The sequence below is a fragment of the Arctopsyche grandis genome, chromosome 8 (assembly GCF_051622035.1).
Source record: "Arctopsyche grandis isolate Sample6627 chromosome 8, ASM5162203v2, whole genome shotgun sequence".
Classification (NCBI taxonomy): domain Eukaryota; kingdom Metazoa; phylum Arthropoda; class Insecta; order Trichoptera; family Hydropsychidae; genus Arctopsyche; species Arctopsyche grandis.
Genome location: NC_135362.1, coordinates 31,366,714 through 31,380,670, shown reverse-complemented (window position 1 = coordinate 31,380,670; position 13,957 = coordinate 31,366,714). Strand labels below are relative to the sequence as shown.

The 13,957-nt window shown below is 32.9% G+C and overlaps 1 protein-coding gene across 1 annotated transcript in view; it reads left to right on the top strand.

The window, feature by feature from the left end:
• Positions 1-13,957, top strand: part of LOC143916085 (G-protein coupled receptor Mth2-like) — an 81,914-nt gene that overhangs the window by 63,019 nt on the left and 4,938 nt on the right. The window contains exons 5-7 of the mRNA XM_077436983.1: positions 12,129-12,313; positions 12,551-12,722; positions 13,429-13,614. Coding sequence (XP_077293109.1) covers positions 12,129-12,313; positions 12,551-12,722; positions 13,429-13,614 — 543 coding nt within the window. The remainder of the gene's footprint in view (positions 1-12,128; positions 12,314-12,550; positions 12,723-13,428; positions 13,615-13,957) is intronic.

Below are 13,957 nucleotides of genomic sequence, written 5' to 3'. Positions count from 1 at the left end.
ACAGTTTCGCTTCAACCAGATAATACGTATTTTAAATCGACAAAATCGAGGTTTCATATTCTACTATTTTCTCCTCCAAAACTGGACCGATTTTTAAAAAAATTTCATCATCGATATGAAAAAGATATTTTCTGTGCATCTATCAGCTTATTTTTTTTAAAATCGACCGTTAAATAAGCACGCTAGACTCTTTTCGTGGGTGTAAAAAGAGGCGATTTTATATATGTTTGGCGGCTCCTAGCTCCTAGCTAAAAAATAACTAATCAAAAAAAATAAAACGATAGATGCATCCCAATGGTGGATATCCATAGCATATTAAAAAATAATGTCTCTAGTGCCATAATTGAGGAAGGGAGAAGTCTAATACGTTTGTATGGACAAGGCGCTGGTGTCCAGCCCTCTTAACAATATTGTTTAAATTAAAACATTTGTGGTCTTAGTTTTATAAGTCGAGAAAATTTGCTATAGTTTCAATACGGGTTCGTCCATTATTTTGGCAATTTAGGTTTCATGTATATATTTATAATCACGGTATGAATTTTATGATGATTAAAAATTTTGGAATTAACAGCGTGAGCTATGATTAAAGGTGAAAACACACAGAGAAGTTCGATAAACTTTCGACCTATTCCAATATGCCAAATCTGTATCTTTGCGTTCTTCGCAAACCTCGCTCCCTGGAGTGTTTTCGGTGTTATTTTATCCTTGTATTGACAGTGATCGATAACGGTGATTCCTATACTTGGGAATATTAGGGGACGGTGACATAGCCATTTGAGCCAAATGATTTTTTAATATAAAAAAGTTATAACATAAACAATACAAATATCAAATCAGATTTAAAAAAAAAAACATACAAACCAAAAAGAAGCAAAAATATCAGAAAAACTCAAAGTAGAAGAAAATAAAATAAACAATTAAAAAAAGGAAAAATATAACCTAAAAAAGAAGAACCACAAAAACCCATTAATTTTAAGGGAATCATCATGTTTATGTTTATGTTAGGTAACTGAAAGTTACTTATTCATTTCATAGAATAAGTATTACAAATTTTAACCACTTTATTTTCTTATCATTTTGAAGTATTATTTTCTTATTGTTTAACAATATACTCAAGTGAGTGGTATTGTTAAACCTAAGAAGATAAATAGAACAGTTCTAATGGTTATTTATAATTTTATAGACTTAAATTAGACCACCTCTCAACTTCTCGTCTCCAAAGTTGAAAGATTCATTATTTTCAATTGCATGTTGTTAGAAAGTGATTTATGTTCGGAAGACATTTTTGTAATTCTTCGTTGGACCTTTTCTAAACATAAAATGTCCTTTTTAAAACGAGGGTTCTAAATGGTGTATGCAAATTTCAGTTTTTGTCTATTATAGGTTTTATAAAGCTTGGCATTGAGTGTACGAGAAACTTTATTGTCTTTATAAATATTGACATGAAAATACGTCTCTCACAGCTGGAGTCCACGTACACGTCCCGTGCCACACTTTTGAGTGTATTCTTACCATTAAGCTAACCCTTTCCACTCGTATTTTTTTTGGTAGCCCCAGCTCGCAATTAATTTCGTGCGTTTTCAGGATTCATACTCAAAATTTAAAATGAAAATAAACTAATAATATAATAATATTTATTATATTATGCATATTGTGTAAATATGCATAGTATAATAAATAGCAAAAGTAATTAATCGAACACAATACTTGGTATATAAACGAGTTTTAAGTTTTGGTGACTCAGTGGCGACATACGAGTGGAAAGGGCCAAGACTCGACAGTTAGAAAGGTGTTATAAATACATACATACATATATGCATACACAATGTACACTGATATATGTATTTATATAATTTAAAATGGGTTTTACATTTGTTTGTTGTTAATTTAATTTAATTTTTATTTCAATCGAACATATACACTTGCCTTTACAGATTGCTCCAAAGCGACGAGTGCAATAATTAGACACAATACTATAATAAATGCGAATGAATAAAATGCGAATTCATACAAACATCATCCACAGTGACTTCTGTGGAGAAATTTTTGCAGTATTTTATTACAGAAATTAGCAAATTGCAAAACGCTGAATAACTAGAGATTTACATGAGAGAAAATCGAAAAAATTGGCAAACTCTGAAAGGAAACGATCGACCTAGAGTCACAAACCAAGGTCTGGCCAACAGCTACTAGTGAGAATCGAACCGTGACCCCTCTGCTCAAAAGCATAATATGCTAACCACTAATTCACGCTGCTGGTTATTAACACCTATTCTAAAATGTATTCGTGAACACTTGATATAAAATAGTACATCTAATAAATAAAAACGTAAACATTTTAGCTAGTATTCAACTTGATTCTTGAGAATCGCATAAAATATATGTCTAAAGTAGACATGGTACTTCGATATTTCAATGTCACAACGATTGGAATAGGAAATGAAATACTATTAAAGGAAATCAAACGTTCGATATGATGGAACGATAACGCAATCTATTAGCAACCAATCCACACGTGAATCGTAATCACAAAGCGTACACATTATCAAGTACTGGATATTAGAAATAATCTAATTTTCTAATGTGTAAAACTTGTTTATCGCCAATCAACATTTCTCTTAAAAAAGAGGCGATTTTATAGATGTTTGGCGGCTCCTAGCTCCTAGCTAAAAAATAACTAATCAAAAAAAATAAAACGATAGATGCATCCCAATGGTGGATATCCATAGCATATTAAAAAATAATTTCTCTAGTGCCATAATTGAGGAAGGGAGAAGTCTAATACGTTTGTATGGACAAGGCGCTGGTGTCCAGCCCTCTTAACAATATTGTTTAAATTAAAACATTTGTGGTCTTAGTTTTATAAGTCGAGAAAATTTGCTATAGTTTCAATACGGGTTCGTCCATTATTTTGGCAATTTAGGTTTCATGTATATATTTATAATCACGGTATGAATTTTATGATGATTAAAAATTTTGTTTAACCGGTTTATATTATAAATACCGAAGCAGATTCCTGTTTCAGTTCCGGATCCCGATCCCTTTTTAAATTCCTTTTTAGTTCTGGTTCCAGATTCCTGTTTCAGTTCGGATCCGAATTCCTGTTTCAGTTCCGATTCTAGATTTCTGTTTCAGTTCTGGATCCGGATTCCTGTTTCAGGTCCGGTTCCAAATTCCTGTTTTAGTTCAGGATCCCGATCATTTTTACGTTTCACTTACGATTACAATTCAGGAAAAAGTTTGCCTCTCATCCGATTGTTTTCATACATCAATACAAGTAAATGGATCCTCCGCCATTACGATAGAGATAAAATATCGTTTAAGAAGCGAAACAAGTCCGAACATTTTTAATCTCGGTGACAGTTGGTAGTCATTAATTTTATACATAGATGGCGGTAGTAAAATAAAATTATTGGTATTTTTATTCAGAATAATAATTTTATATACAAATTATGTATAGAAGAGGTATGTTTTTAAAAAGCTTTTTTTAATATTTTTATTTAAATTCCTTTTTAGTTCCGGTTTTAGATTCCTGTTTCAGTTCTGGATCCGGATTTCTGTTCCGTTCTCTTATATTATATATAAAAAAAAACCATTTGTTGTCTGTATGTTATTTCTGATTGGTTGTCATTATTTTTTTTCGATTCAAATAAATTTAATAAAAAAATAAATGAATGTTAATACTATTAGATAAGCCATGTTTAAGCGGTTTATATAACAAACACTGAATGAAGCCAGGTAAAACCACTAACTAGTATATTATAAAGTACATGTATAATACAAAGGATGTATGTAAATACATATGTATAATATAATACAAAGGATTTGGTCTACTTGGTAGCAGACGTCTGCTTAAGCCTGAACATTTTTACACGTCCTTCGAGGATTACATATCACTCTTGACCCTCGAGTGTCCTTTTTTCCCGGGATTACATCCTCGGGGCGTCCTTATAAAGATATCCATATAAAAATGTCGTCAAGCGAAATAAACGATTTTTTCCAGCGACCCATCTTATAAATTAGTCTTCGGCTACGATGCTGTCCACCGATAGTGTGCGTGTCCTTAATCCTTAATGATTTTTCTTCTAAAATGAGAGGTGAGGACTATTGTAGCGCAACATTATTACGCATCAGCCATATTTTAAATTGATTCACTCTACCGCAATTCCGCGTCGGACTAATGAGGCGATCTTTGTCCGGCGAATTGTCTGCTCGTTAAGCGAGAGACCGGTGTCTGTGTGTACGTGATCGTTATAACGACTTCGTTAGATTAGCCATTCTTACGCAAATGTAGCGGATGATTCGATTATTGCATTGGAGTCGCTTGAATATAACATTGATTAATTGTAAATCTTTTCACGAACGTAAAACAATCGATTAGTTGGCTCGTTATATGTATAATATGATGACTCTTTTGTATAAATTATATGAAATACGTATATGTATACCTTTAATACTTATCCTTGATTTTAAATAAAAATACGGTATGTATGTATTTCGTATGCTAATATATACTTGTCTTAAACATGAAAGGTTGATAAATGATCGATAAAAAGTACGTTAAGAAAGAAAGGGTTCGTAAAAAAATACTTCAACCTGTCAGTATTAGTCTGTAAACCTGTCAGTAATGTCTGGTTTATATTTCATTGCTTTTTCTATAAACGAAACGAAACGTAGTTGGGTGATCAAGAGAAAATAAATTTGAACTGATAAATTAGCATCGATCCCGGATCACGTCTAAAAAATGTCTGTATATTTTTACTTTATCTACATATGTATGTACGTAGTAACAATAGATGAAGTTTTGTGATCATGCGAAAATTCGAACTCGAGATTTTGACTGATTCGAACTCAGAATCTATTACTGATCACGTTTTCATGATCTAAAAAAAAAATGTGTGTGTCTGTGTGTCCGTGTATTTTGGGGATTTTTTGAACACCGTTAGTCCTATCGAACCGAAACTTAGTATCGGTTACTGAAATTTTTATCGACACGACGTAAATTTTTTTCAAATTTTTAAGTTGACCGGAAATACCTCCCCTTATACATAGCTGTCCTCTTTTTTTTAAGTTTTTGAATTCGATTATCTCCCAAACCGCTAACTTAATCGGATTAAATTTTTTTTACATGTAATAGAAATAATAATTTTTATAATCTTGTATTTTTTAAATATTTTTATCTGAACCGGAAGTAGTACTTTTACTCTAGAGAATCAAGGTTTTTTATGTTTTTCTCAGAAACCTTTTGGTTTATTGAACTTAAATTTCATATCTAAAAGTTTAAGCATAATACCAAGTTATGTATAAAATTTAGTAAGCATCCCTCAAACGGAAGTGGCAGTTTACTCTTGTTCGATTTTTCTTCCACTATTTTTTTCGACCCCTTAAACGTGTGTGATCTTCACGAAAAAATTCAAGTATAATTTTTGTATTAATGTGATGAAAATAAAAAAAAATCACAAAATTTAATAAATCGGAAGTAGGATTTTCTCCTCTTAGAAAGGTCAAAAATGTTGTCGCCTGGATCCTGGATTTGGTAACGTTTTAGTCAGAATTCGTAAACCGAAAGTAGTATTTTTTTATAAAACAATATTTCATTACTTTATTTTGACCTTTTAAATTATTTTTATCCTTTTGATATTTAATGTGTATAATAATTATACTGATTTTAAATAATAAAAAAAATTTCAACAAAATCCGACAACCGGAAGTAGAACTTTTGTCTTGTGCAAGTTTCCATATATTTGCGCTCAATTTGTATCGCTATCATAGTTATTAGTTCAATATCGAATTTTGTTTTGTAACCTTCTTATATTCCTCAAATACATAGATAAAGTCATGGGTTGGTCACACCCGAATTTTTTTTATTTATTTATTTAAATTCTATATACAAATTAAAAATGATTAAATTTGAGTAGTCACTCTTTGGCGATTTTTTATTAGTGTAATGTTAAGTATAAAAGTTTTCCGTATGCGGAAAAGTGTGAAAATATACATGGAAAAATAAGATGCTAGGGAAAAAGGAACTCAACCAAGATACAATTCCAGAAATAGCTTATGTTTATTCTGTGGAAAATTTTGCTAGACGGATAAATAGATGGACATATTATATGTAGTAAAGAGAATTTTTATGAAAGTTGCGCAAAGATAAGCATAAATGGAAAAATATTGTAGATTCCAGCATCCACCAGTGGATGAAAATCATATATTATTTATTTATTTTATAAACAGAAACAAACTGCACTACAACGTATATACCTATACATACGTATGTAAAATTGATATCAAAAAAATTAATGACAACAATTAAAAATAATCTCGAATTCAACAATCATAGATAAAGTTAAAAACAAAGAATAATTGTAGATATCGGATATACATGTGTAAGAAAAAGACAAACAAAAAGGATCAATATGAGGGGGGACTATTGTTAAAAGAAAAGCAAGATCTATATAAAAAGGAATTACAGAAATAGTTAGTAGAACAGGGATTAATGTGAAATAATGAATGATATCAGAGGGATCTGATTGAACATTGGAATAGGATCTAACTTAATAAATAAGGATTTGTTCAAAAGCTTCAACAAAAAACATAAATCATAAATTTTCCTCCTAGATTGTAAAGAATCAATCATTATGAAGAAATCTGGAATTACAGTAGGGATGGATTTTTATATTTATGCATTCGAAATTATTAATACATACTCGATAGAAAGGATTACAAACAGTACTACCAAATTTCAGATGACTAATCTTACAAATTAATTGAAAAGCATGTTAACACTACAATGGAATTTAACAGTACTAAATGAGAACCTTGGGCTACTCCTGAGGGTAATTTTTTAGACGAGATATGCCCTTTAATAGTTACGACATGGGATCAATTAGAAATATATATGAATTCTAAGATGTTTTAGTTTTTGGAATAAAGCGCTATGAGAGATTTTATCGAAAGCCTTTGAAAAGTCAGCATAAATGGCCCCAATTTGACATTTATCTTCCATAGAACATATTATGAAATCAGTACATTCAAGAAGGTTAGATTCTACTGATTTTTAAGGAGAAAACCTTGTTTTTTTTTGCCATTATTGTACAGTTTTACATGTGAAGCAGTGGGGTACGGTGGGTGCTGATGTTGGGTGTGCTGTGAATGAAAAACTGATTTTACGAAAGCGTAATTGAAAAATTCATGTCTAAAGAGCGAAGAATCAAATTAATTTATAAATAATAATAAAGTTCGGTTTAAAAAATAACCCTTTTTTATTTTTGTTATACACAGCAGACCCAACAACAACACCACCTTACGCCACTGATGTGAAGTGTCCTAAAATGGGTACTTCTCCAAAAGTTCCCTGTTACTCTGAAAACATTCTAAATATACTCGTATATTTGGTAATGCAAACTTCATCGAGAATCATTAACAATTTCAATAACGTATTCATTGAAATTACACAAATGATTCATAACTGTAAAAGTGTCTAAATTACTGATAGTACTAATAATGAAGTTAATAATAATAATATAATTATTCTAAAAAAAAAGTGCTCAGACGATACATATATTTGTGTATACGTGGAAGTATTTGTGTATATATGGATGGTGTACATATATGTTTATATAATTGTCTTTGGTCAGGAAGGCGCATTGGGTTTACCTGTTAGGCCTTCTTGGTGTAAATTAAATAAAAAATAAAATATACTTATATAAGTCCTACATTCAAATATACACCTGTAGTATTATGCATTAGTTAATCGACCTTTTATTTCTGTATATATCGCACTCCTTGATAAAATACAGTACATCCTCTTGCGGTGACAATATACTCAACACGATTTGTGTGCATATCGAAGTGCACTCAGAACAATGGTACTAATGCGATAGCTCATCTAATTCATCGTTTCAAGTAGACGAAGCTTTTGTATTACATACAGACATGTACCTACCTGTATATTATTTTATTTTTATTTTAAATGCTTTTTATTATTACGAAATTATGTTCACAATACATCTTATATCTATTTTAATAGCTACTGATCTACTGATCATTTTCTATTTTACAATTTAATTTAATTTGGTTAGTAATCACAGTATTATATTATTCTAATGTTAGTCTACAGCATAATAGGAAAAAGAGCTCAAAAACCTATTTACAATCCTTATAAATGTTCATAATACATCTAATATATAATATGAATTAAAGACTCTCTAAAGTCGATGACCTAAAGAAGATTGTGTTTAGGAAATCTGTGTTTATACCTGAAGGGTATAGACATTTTGTTGTAATCACCGAGACTCTTCACAAGTGTGTTAGTATGGTTATTCGTGATTCTGTCATAGAATCTACTGGTTAGTTTGTTAGTAATGTCTGTAACAAACGGAATATTATATATGGCATGCAGTTTTTTCAGGTTAGTATACATATATGGGTGTATTATAAATTATTTTTAGGGATTTATTTTGTATTACTTGGAGCTTGGAAAGGTTAGTATTCGAGGCGTTATTCCATACAGGTGAAGCATAGGTTAATAATGGTAATATGAGCGCGCGATATAATTTTATTTTATTTAGCGTTGATAAAGAACTATGGCGATTAAATATTGGATATATTGAGGATATACCCCGCATCGCCTTGCATTTCGCTGCCTCAATGTGAGGTGCCCATCTCATTCTTTTATCAAACGTTACTCCTAAATATTTTATTACTGGCTGCCATTTCAGACTTTCTCCAGAGGGGATTTTCAAATCTGAACTTGGCTTATGCTTTCTAACACTAAAGAATATGGCGTCTGTTTTGGTTTGATTAATTTGAATTTTCCACTTAGTGAAGTGTTCAGTCATTGTTTTAATTGCAAATTCAAGATTTTTAAGAATAGTGTCTGGTTTTTTGCTACTTGTGAAGCAAGCTGTATCATCTGCATATAGGGCTATGTGACAGTTTTTTGGAATAGGTATGTCATTTATATATATGGAGAACAATAGTGGGCCAAGCAAGCTCCCCTGCGGAACGCCAGCTGTGATTATTTTTGGAGACGATAATTCATTATTTACGCTAACCACTAGCTTTCTACGAGTTAAGTACGATTTGATGATGAGAATTAGGTAGTTTGGTATTTTGTTAATAAGGAGCTTATGAATGAGTCCATACCTACCTGTATATCCTTGCTGCATCACTGGTACAAATATTACGTGATGTGGAAAGCTCGAAACGAAAGCTCCAATATCTTGAAGTGGTTTGCTTTTGTTTCTACGGTTGAAGGAGACATTCCTGGAATACGGTTCGAACTCGCCCCCATTAAATTTTACGATATGCATTTAGTATTATTCGCACAATATCTGCGGTCTCGTTTGAATTGGATACGGAATATAGCACTTTTGCGCTCGTATAGGTACCCTTAAATTTAATATCGCCGTAAACGCGAATGGATTTATTCAACAAAAAGTGGATGTGAATGTATGTAGTAGATACATACATATGTGTTGGTTAACGGTTAACATATTAACGTCTGATTTATGAACGGCGGCGTTAGAGCGACCCTCGTTAAAATAACCGATGGAAATCGTTCGGTCATATTCCGCAAAATGACCGATGAAATCGATTTTGTATTTTATATTTTGACAGCCTGTCTGTTCGAATTGATGCCGAGCGGTCGTTTCAGGGTTGATTTTGTATCACAATATGCCGATCGATATATGGCACTTGAATTTTCAAACGATTTCTATATATACATAAGTATGTAGATGTCCGTTTTATCAAAAGGATACGTACATATGTACATATCGGAAATATCCCGGTTTATCGTCTTATTATTATCTTATGCATACACATTCAAATTTATTTATTTATTTATTTACATATATACCAGGAAGGCCTTACAGGTAAATCCCAATGCGCCTTCCTGGCCAATTACAAATTACAATTACAAATACAAATGCAGCATTTTTATTACAAGTCGTTGAATTGCGAGACACTGAAAAACTCGCAAATTAACGAGACATATATGAATTGTACATAAATTTTATTGTACATCAATCAAACTTCAAATAGTGGTGACATAGTAGGTAGGAAAGATTTTAGCCAATTTTTTTTCCCGGGAACCGTTTCAACAATGAAATCAGAGAAAATTGGCAAACTCTGACAGGAAATGATCAACCTGGAGTCACAAATCCAGGTCTGACAAACGGCATTCATTTTCATTCAGGGATAGAACCCGGCACCTTCTTGACGCTAAGCAGAAGCTTAACGACCGAGCTATGCTGCTGGCGAAGCATAAAAAGAGGAAATTTTGTAATCGTGAAAAAAATCGACTTTTGACTGATTTATATTATCATATTTTTATTTTATTACATACTTCATATATAGGGATTGCAATTTACCGTCAAATTTCATAAACCGGTAAACGGTAAATGATTTTTCCTACTACCGGTATACCGGTATTTTTCGTTGATTAGGTAATGTTGCGTAGGGGTGGGTGGAGGATCCAAGTAAAAGGCCAACAGTCGTTTCACAGCATTTATTGAAGATTAAGGAGATACACGCACTGGCAGTGCTCAGTCCAGAATGACCTGATATCTCCTAAGTATCGCCTTATAAGGGATAGATCTCTCAGGACATCTTCGACGTCTAATTTGTTTACCTATTGTTATGGTCACGTACGGATATGTCTTCCCACGACATTCCCACGACACGGTACAGGTCAATTCTGCGAAAGGACCAATACCAGCCAACTCGGTCGCCATTGTTTAGCCTACATGCACTTAGCTTGTCGCTAATCCTTAAAACCACTTACACCGGTCACACGGTCTCTCAGGACGCTACCCGGCCTAATCCGATCGCAATTACTCGGCGGCTCTTTTTAGTATACGTAACAGTAACTATATGTATGTGGTTACTTTTCCTAAAAACGTTAACCATAACCCGCCAGCTGCTTATTTGATCGGGACTTGAACCCACGACCAGTGCCGGCCTTGCACCCAATGGCGCTGTCGGGCAATTTGTTTTTAACACCCATAGAAAGAAATATAAAATCTGGATTACCATCCTCCTGTTTCCCGGCCTTGGGACCTTGCTACAGTTTCAGGCAGTGTCAGCAAAAGCATATAATATATATGCTGTTTTATAAAACTTAATACAATGAGTGAAAAGCTTTTAAATTGATAAGTTCATTGCTAATAATATCACATTTTGAATTCGCGATGAGCTTAATTTGAAGATTGGCTTTTTCCAGTAGAGTGCTTGAATATAATTTACCGAGTACAAATGTAGGGCCTTTGGCGCTCTAATTTTAATTTTAAAGCGCTTTTGACGAATCGAGCGGCGCCCTAACTTATTTGGCGCCCTGGGGCACCGCCCGACCCAGCTCCCCTAAAACCGGCACTGCCCACGACCTATGGTATACTGGTATGCAATAGCTCTACCAGTGCTATTGATATCTAGTACTCAACATATGACTGGATGTATGTTGTATATGGTATCGTTTTGTATGTGGTGCTACTTTAGTATGCGGTCTACCTTAGCATGCGATCTACCTTTGAATATCAGTTATTATAGACTTTTTTTTATTTGTATCGTAGCAACGACCTGTTTATTATAATTTTTGTTTTCACCTACCGCCTCATAATGTTTTCGAAGCATTTCTATCAAAATATCGTCAGCAGCGAAGAAAATACCGACCCTAACAACCTAATCTTAAATGAATAGGGCCAACCCTAACTTAACCTAACCTAGCCCGACCCTTAAATAAATAGGTATTAAAGAAAAACATATCTTCGCAGCAAACACCTATTTATATAAGGGTCAGGTTAGGTTAGGTTAAGTTAGGGTTCATTTAAGATTAAGTTGTTAGGGTCGGTATTATTCAGTCTCACTGTCACACGCGAAAACTGAGACAGTGACACCGCATATTAAAGTAAAAACGTGAAGATTGATCGCATACTAAAGTAGATATGTGGAGGTAGACCGCATACTAAAGTGGCACCTATTAATTTTAATGCCAATGTTTCGTTTTTACAATGTTTTTTTACTAGCATAAGTCGTCTTTATATGTAAATGATATATTTTGATTCATTTGCGTTAAGATTTTCAGTTTAGTGAATTCAACTTAATTAATCAATGTTGCCTTTTGTTTTCAGCAACATGAGAGCTCCGCGGGGTAGTCGAAGAGCTGTTGAAAGACGCCGCTTCATAATGTATTCGTTGTACGCTTGGGGTGTTCCATTGTTGCTGACAGCTTTCTGTGCCCTTATGCAGTTTCTTCCTGACATACCAAAACACCATGTTCTTCCTCATTTCGGAGAAAAGAAATGCTGGTTCCACGGTATTAAAAAAAAAATTACATCATCCTATAAAATTTGTCACATTCGATTCAAATTATTATTATATACAATGTTGAAGATGAATCATTAAACTTGATGTGTTCAATTATTCATTTAATTCATTTGAATAATTGATTTCCAATTGAGTAGTTTGTTAATTTAATCATACTTGTTGGAAAATCTTAACTTGAGACATCTATTGTTCTATTGAAAAAACTTTTTTCGTGTATTGCTTTCAGATCGTTCTGCAGAGATGAGATACTTTTTCATACCAGTTATGATAATCATTGTATGCAATGCTGTATTGTTTGGAATAACTGCTTTTAAAATATTGTCCATCAAGAGGGAAACTGCAATGTTGAGGACCGGTGATAGTGGAAGACATTCTCAATATGAGAAAAACAAGCAAAGGTTAATTATTTTCCCATTCAACTTATGGTTCCCGGAAAGATGCACTAAATTGTACTGAATATTAGCGCAGTTTCGAGAAGTCATAATTTCCAAAGCCGCTCAAAAAGAACTTACGCAATAGAGTTCCACAAAAAAAGGCTTACCCTTGACGCTTTTTTGCGGAATTCTATTGCGTTGAATTCTTGAGCATCTTTGAATCTTTTAATTATCTCGAGCGCATTTTTCCGGTTACCTCAACTTATGTATACTATATATTGGAGAATATAGTGTCAAGCTACATACCTCATTTTCACTTCCTGAAGAGTTACAAGACATCGGAATATAATCTGGATCAAGTACAGAATCATTAGAATCCTCAGCAATATTGATGTTATCACAACCAAGTCTTTTTTCGGCACCGTCAAAAATTTCGTCACTATATTTATTGAGGTTGACACTATTTTGCCGCAAGTTATTCATAAAACTTTCTTTCCGTAAAAAAATGCATAGAGGCTATAAAGTCATCTATTGATGAAATATTCTGAGATAAAACTATGTATAGCTTATGATTAATTTACATGTATGGCATATTCAGTTCAATTTTGACCAAAATGAGGGTTGACACTATCTTGCCCCGAGGTCTTCATATGTACTTATGAAGAGTGGTCTTGTATTAAAATTCAGCAACTATTTACTTATATGTATGTTAAAATACATCATATTTCAGGTTCAACCTCTACTGGAAGCTGTTCTTAGTGATGGGCATCAACTGGGTTGCCGAATGGGTGAGCTTCATGGTCGAGGGAGAAAATTACTTATGGATAATCACCGACTTTTGCAACTCAATCCAAGGCATATTCATATTTATATTATTCATCTGCAAGAAGAAAATCAAGAATTTGCTAATCAAGAGGTGGGCATTTTTTAATTATTCCAGGATTGATACAATTTGAAATAAATATTATTATATTATATTATATTTATTTATGTGTGTGTATTTCGTATGAAGTTGATTATTAAGCGATGATTATATATTATTATTATTATTGTTGATGGAACGTAAAAGCTTGTTATGATGCCGCCGCTCCATCGTTGATGTTTCTTCTTTTGCGCTACATATTTTAGTTTGATATAGAATGCAATTAAGAGTCGAGTGTAAAAATTAATTCGTTGAAAATGTGGGAAACTTCATAATCACCATTGTCGATGGTTTCACCGCAGTTTAACTGTTTGGCAGAATTTAACTCGCATTTGAA